Source organism: Coregonus clupeaformis, chromosome 24 (genome assembly GCF_020615455.1).
Source record: "Coregonus clupeaformis isolate EN_2021a chromosome 24, ASM2061545v1, whole genome shotgun sequence".
NCBI lineage: Eukaryota > Metazoa > Chordata > Actinopteri > Salmoniformes > Salmonidae > Coregonus > Coregonus clupeaformis.
In genome coordinates, this window is record NC_059215.1 from 27,459,158 (window position 1) to 27,466,360 (window position 7,203).

General features: G+C 50.8%; 1 protein-coding gene across 2 annotated transcripts in view; it reads right to left on the minus strand.

The window, feature by feature from the left end:
- Positions 1-571: 571 nt before the first annotated feature.
- slc6a18 (solute carrier family 6 member 18) overlaps positions 572-7,203 on the minus strand; it is a 26,858-nt gene continuing 20,226 nt past the window's right edge. For both annotated transcript variants that reach the window (XM_041844956.2, XM_045207139.1), the window contains exon 13: positions 572-829. In XM_041844956.2, coding sequence (XP_041700890.2) covers positions 626-829 — 204 coding nt within the window. In that variant the 3' untranslated portion in view covers positions 572-625. The remainder of the gene's footprint in view (positions 830-7,203) is intronic.

Consider the following 7,203-nt stretch of genomic DNA (forward strand, 5'->3'; position numbering starts at 1 on the left):
ACTCCGTTAGAGACTAATCCTATCAACGGGACCTGAAGAACTGTAATATTCTACAGTGAGCTACAAAACTATTGGGACAGTGACACATTTGTTGTTGTTTTGGCTCTGTACTCCAGCACTTTGGGGTTTGAAATGATACAACGACCGAGGTTAAAGTGCAGACTGTCAAGCTTTAATTTGAGGATATTTTTACAGCACTTTTTGTACAAATGGAGTACAGAGCCAAAACAGTCACTGTCCCAATACTTTTGGAGCTCACTGTTTCTCAGAGTCCCGTCTATTTACCACCACAAACTGATGCTGGTGCTAACACCGCACTCAACGAGCTGTAGAGGGCCATAAGCAAACAAGAAAATGCTCATCCAGAGGCGGCGCTTCTCATGGCCGGGGATTTTAATGCAGGGAAACTTTTAATGCAAGGGAAACTGAAATCCGTTTTACCTCATTTTTACCAGCATGTCACCTGGGCAACTAGAGACAACAAAACTCTTGATCACCTTTAACTCCAACCACAGAAATGCATACAAGGCTCTCCCTCCCTTTGGCAAATCTGACCATAGTTATATCCTCCTGATTCCTGCTTACAATAAAAGCTCAAGCAGGAAGCACAGTATCTTTTTAGGGTCTAGCGCTCTACGACGTAGCCTTCGTTGGCGTAGGGATTCGGATCGTTATGGAGATTGTCTTTAGAGTGTCTTCCTGACATGCAGCAGATGAGTCTGTAGATGGCCACGAGGGGGATGGAGAGAACTGGGACTGAAGACAGCAGGACACAGATGGCAAACACCCAGTCTGGATACGGCAGAACCTCTGTGTCGGGGAAGTTCACCTGCACACACAGAATCAGACAACTTAATTGCCATGCAACAAATGACATATCTCACAGGGCATATCTCAAATGACACCCTATTCCCTGTAGGCTGTTAGTACTCACATAATAAGCAGTGCACTACGTGTCCGTCTGACTGTGGCTGTCTCTCAACTGAAACCCAAGTCCCCTTTACTAGTAGGAGCAATTATCATACACTACTATTGAACCTCTTAAATGACACCTACAGCCTAGCTGATCTGAGCAGAGAAATGCTTCACACTAATACAGAATGTTCCTGAAATATATTGACGTAGCTATCTAACACAGCTTTTTTTCAAAACCTCTCCTAATAATATAAATAATAATATGCCATTTAGCAGACGCTTTTATCCAAAGCGACTTAGTCGTGCGTGCATACATTTTTGTGTATGGGTGGTCCCGGAGATCGAACCCACTACCTTGGCGTTACAAGCGCCGTGCTCTACCAGCTGAGCTACAGAGGACCACAGACCTCGAGGACTGCCAGCCATTCAATGTATTTGATCTATTCCAGAACTGTCACACCTGATTTGAACTTTCAAATTCAACCGTAGGCGGCTCTTCCAATAGACTTAAGTACATTTTAATTGAACTTGCCAAAATTATATAATTACTCCTGTCTATACACATATAAAATCATTGAAAACAATACACCAGAGAGTATGATTTAAGCCAAAGAGGATCATTAGCTTCTTTTTTTTTTTAAATAGCTGGGGATTGTTTTAAATCACAAGGCCAGAGCATAACCTCCAGTTGGGAAGCGCCCAATTTGGGGAGCGAGCGCAGCATGTCTGATTTTATTGATTTGCGGCTGTCAGTGAAATTCATCTCAAATAGGCCTAGGCATATCGCAATGTTTCAAAATACAATCGCTGGAAAAAGAATTCTAACCTATCAAAATTCTCAACTAGCTCTCGGCTCAATAGCCTAGTTTATTGGCACTATAGCAGAGAGCATCGGTGTATATTCACTGTCTTTATCATTGGGTGAGTCCGTGCTCCTGGATATTTTTATTTATTTATTTATTTATTTTGGACTATTTCCTCCTCCAGGCTAGATGGCCGTCATAGCCTACAATAATACCTGATTCACATAGGATTTGTGGTATGTTGCCTGCAAAAAAAATAATTTGGCAATGTTTTACGGAAATTGGTTAAAGACAATTGTGATTAAAAAAAAAAGTATACCAGTTTCATTTAAGGACAAAAAAAAACGACAGCTGCATCGTACAGGTTGCAAAATAGTTTAGATTTTCGATGTACCGATTCGATGGCACATGGTTTATGAACTGATACACAAAACAACGCCGGATTCAAAACTTCGTTTTTCTATTTAAATAATTATCAACAATTCTTGCAACCAATAGAAGGTTTTATATATATATATATATATATATATATATATATATGGGGAGTGATCATTAGATCATTTGTTTTGGTACTGCCGATATGTAACTTGTTTTTGGTTGCAGCTTCAGGAATGGCTGAAGAATTGCAATATTTACCTGGAGCTAACTCTATAAATAGCACTGCCGGGTGATTTGAAAAGTCATAGTCAATCGATCAATAATATAATAATACTCTTAGCAAAAATGTTTATCCTTAATTTACTGTCAAGGCTGAGGTGTATGTGGTGTGGGAGTCAGGCGCAGGACACCGAAGCTTAGTCCAACAAAGTTTACTTGTGAACCACAAGGCAAAGATACAATGAACGGCCTCGAAACAACAGAGGCGAGCAATTACGCAACTATGCGTAAAACAACAAAACAGAGAAAAAACACGCAGCACTACGGACAGGCAAAAAACAACACACAACCTAACCAATACAAAACAGGCAACTTATAGAACACGTAATCAGACACAAACGGACACAGGTGTAATAGACAGACAAAAGCAATCAAACATAGAAACATTAAACGGTGGCAGCTAGTAGCCTGCCCGAACTAGGAGGAGGAGCAGCCTCGGCAGAATCCGTGACAGTACCCCCCCCTTGACGGCCGACCCCGGCCTCGGGGACGGCCAGGAGGACTCGGACCCGGGCGCGCGGGATGCCCACGGTGGAACTCAGTCAGGAGGGATGGATCTAGGATGTCCCTCCTAGGCACCCAGCACCGTTCCTCCGGACCGTACCCCTCCCACTCCACGAGATACTGGAGACCACTCATCCGGCGCCTCGAGTCCAAGATGGTCCGGACCCTGTACGCCGGGGCCCCTCGATGTCCAAAGGGGGGCGGAGGGGTCTCTCCTATCTCATCTTCTTGGAGTGGGCCAGCTACCACCGGCCTGAGAAGAGACACATGGAACGAGGGGTTAATATTCTTGTAATCAATAGGCAGTTGTAACCTGTAACACACCTCGTTCAATCTTCTCAGGACTTTAAAGGGCCCCACAAACCGCCGACCCAGCTTCCGGCAGGGCAGGCGGAGGGGCAGGTTTCGAGTCGAGAGCCAGACTCGATCTCCCGGTGCGTACACCGGTCCCTCACTGCGGTGGCGATCGGCGCTCGCCTTTGTCGACGGATGGCCCGCTGCAGATGGACATGGGCAGCGTCCCACGTCTCCTCCGAGCACCGAATCCACTCATCCACCGCAGGGGCCTCGATCTGGCTCTCGTGCCAAGGTGCCAGGACCGGCTGATACCCTAAAACACACTGGAAAGGTGTTAAATTGGTGGAGGAGTGGCGGAGAGAGTTCTGGGCCATCTCTGCCCAGGGGATATACCTAGACCACTCCTCCGGCCGGCCCTGGCAATAGGGACCTCAGAAACCTACCCACATCCTGGTTGACTCGTTCAACCTGCCCATTGCTCTCTGGGTGGTACCCCGAGGTAAGGCTCACCGAGACCCCCAAGCGTTCCATGAACGCCCCCAGACTCTGGAGGTGAACTGGGGACCTCGGTCAGACACAATATCCTCGGGGACCCCATAGTGCCGGAACACGTGGGTAAATAGGGCCTCAGTGGTCTGTAGGGCAGTAGGGAGACCCGGCATTGGGAGGAGACGACAGGCCTTGGAAAACCGATCCACAACGACCAAAATGGTGGTATTCCCTGGGAGGGGGTAGGTCGGTCACAAAATCCACCGAGAGGTGGGACCATGGTCGTTGTGGAACGGGTAGGGGATGTAACTTTCCCCTGGGCAAATGTCTAGGTGCCTTACACTGGGCGCACACCGAGCAGGAGGAGACATAAACCCTCACATCCTTAGCTAATGTTGGCCACCAGTATTTCACGCTAAGGCAGTGCACTGTCCGGCCAATACCTGGATGTCCAGAGGAGGGTGATGTATGAGCCCAATAAATAAGGCGATCACGAACCTCGAGCGGAACGTACGTCCGCCCCACCAGGACACTCGGGGGAGTAGGGTCGGTACGCAGTGCCCGCTCGATCTCCGCATCGACCTCCCACACCACCGGAGCCACCAGACAAGACTCCGGCAGTATGGGAGTAGGCTCAATGGACCTCTCCTCTGTGTCATACCGCCAGGACAGGGCGTCTGCCTTACCGTTCTGGGACCCTGGGATGTATGTGATCTTAAAAACAAACCGGGTCAGGAACATGTTCCACCTAGCCTGACGAGGGTTCAATCTCTGACGAGGGTTCAAAATTACGCTCCGCCGAGCTGAGCTTCTTAGAATAGAACGCACAGGGGCGGAGCTTAGGTGGCGTGCCGGACCGTTGCGACAGGACTGCCCCAATACCGGCCTCGGACGCGTCTACCTCTACTTGGAATGGTAAAGAGGGATCCGGATGCGCCAGCACCGGAGCCGAGGTGAACAGGTTTTTCAGTTTGACAAATGCCCTGTCCGCCTCAGCTGACCACTGCAAGCGAACCGGACCCCCCTTTAGCAGGGACGTAATGGGAGCTGCAACCTGTCCAAAGCCCCGGATAAACCTCTGGTAGTAATTAGCAAAACCCAAAAACTGCTGCACCTCTCTTACAGTGGTTGGAGTTTGCCAATTACGCACGGCCGACACACGGTCCACCTCTATCTTCACACCAGACGCGGACAACCGATAACCCAAAAAGGAGACGGACTCCTGGAAGAACAAGCATTTCTCTGCCTTGACATACAGGTCATGCTCCAACAGTCTCCTCAACACTCGGCGCACCAGGGCTACATGCTCGGCTCGTGTAGAAGAGTACACTAGGATGTCGTCGATGTATACTACCACACCCTGCCCATGCATGTCCCGGAAAATCTCGTCAACAAAGGATTGGAAGACTGAAGGAGCATTCATTAACCCGTATGGCATGACGAGATACTCGTAATGACCCGAGGTGGTGCTAAATGCTGTTTTCCATTCATCCCCCTCCCTAATGCGCACCAGATTGTACGCGCTCCTGAGATCCAACTTTGTGAAGAACCGCGTCCCGCGTAATGATTCTGTCATAGTCGCAATCAGTGGAAGAGGGTAACTGTACTTAACCGTGATCTGATTGAGACTACGGTAATCAATACACGTGCGCAAACCCCCGTCCTTCTTCTTCACAAAAAAGAAACTCGAGGAAACCGGGAAGTGGAGGACCGTATGTATCCCTGTACCAAGGACTCGGCTATGTAAGTCTCCATAGCCGCTGTCTCCTCTTGAGACAGGGGATACACACGGCTCCCGCGGGAAGTGCCGCTCCTGTTTGGAGATCTATCGCACAATCCCCTTGTCTATGAGGTGGTAGCCGTGTTGCCCTCGTTTTGCTGAACACAAGTGCTAAATCCTCATATTCAGGGGGAATGCGCATTGCGGGCACTTGGTTCGGACTCTCTACCGAGGTCGCCCCTAAGGAAACACCTAGACATCTCCCTACACACTGGGCAGACCACTCCATAAGAGCCCTCTGTTGCCACGCAATGGTAGGATCATGGGCGCTTAACCAGGGAAGCCCCAGCACCACGGGATACGCAGGAGAGTCAATCAGATAAAACTGAATGATCTCCTCATGACCCCCTGCGTCGTCATCTTAAGTGGTGCTGTGACTTCTCTGATCAACCCCGACCCCAACGGCCGGCTGTCTAGGGCATGAACAGGAAAGGGGGCTTCTACCGGCCGAAGGGGAATTCCTAACCTATAACAAAATGCACGATCAACAAAATTCCCAGCTGCGCCTGAATCTACTAGCGCCTTATGCTGGGAATGAGGTCCCACCTGTGGAAATCTCACAGGTATACACATGTGACCAACAGAGAGCTCTGGGTAAGTGGGGCGCCTACTCACCTGGAATGACTCCCCAGTGCGTGACCTGTTGTCCCCTCTCCCAGGAGACCCTCCCCAGCACCTGGCCGCGGTGTGTCCTCCACGGCCACAGTTGGTGCAGGGGATGGCCCCCCTCGGGTTCTCTCTCCTCCTCTCTCTAGCGCCAGCACCTCCGAGCTCCATGGGAATCGGCTCGGAGGTGCTGGAGGGTGGAATGGACGACCCCCACTCGGGACGTCCCGCGGGTAGCCAGCAGGGTGTCGAGACGGATGGAGATGTCCACCAACTGGTCGAAGGATAGGTTGGTGTCCCTGCAGGCCAGCTCACGACGAACGTCCTCTCGTAGGCTACACCGGTAATGGTCGATGAGGGCCCTCTCATTCCACCCCGCATCCGCCGCTAGAGTCCGGAACTCCAGGGCGAACTCCTGTGCGCTCCTCTTCCCCTGTCGGAGGTGGAACAGACGCTCCCCGCCGCCTTCCTCAGGTGGATGATCGAAGACAGCCCTGAAGCGGCGGGAGAACTCCGCTTAGGTGATGGTAGCGGCGTCTATTCCCCTCTATTCGGCGTTGGCCCACTCCAACGCCTTGCCGGATAGACAGGAGATGAGGGGGGAGACGCTCTCGTATCCCGAGGGCGCTGGGTGTATGGTGGCCAGGTAGAGTTCCACCTGCAGGAGGAACCCCTGACACCCGGCTGCAGAACCATCATATGCCCTCGGAAGCGAGAGCCGAATGCCACTGGGTTCCGGTGCTGAGAGAGGAGGACTGGCCGTTGGTTATGGTATGGTGTGAGAAGGCGTGGGCACCTCTCCCGTAACCAACCGGCGCAGAGTGTTGGACACCTCGTTCATGGCGGCCCCAAGTTGCCGGATCATGGTGTCTTGGTCGCTGATCCGATCCTCCAGCGACTTGGGTGCCGCCACTGCTCCTGCTGACTCCATACTGGTGTGTTGTTCTGTCAAGGCTGAGGTGTATGTGGTGTGGGAGTCAGGCGCAGGACACCGAAGCTTAGTCCAACAAAGTTTACTTGTGAACCACAAGGCAAAGATACAATGAACGGCCTCGAAACAACAGAATCGAGCAATTACGCAACTATGCGTAAAACAACAAAACAGAGAAAAAACACGCAGCACTACGGACAGGCGAAAAACAACACACAACC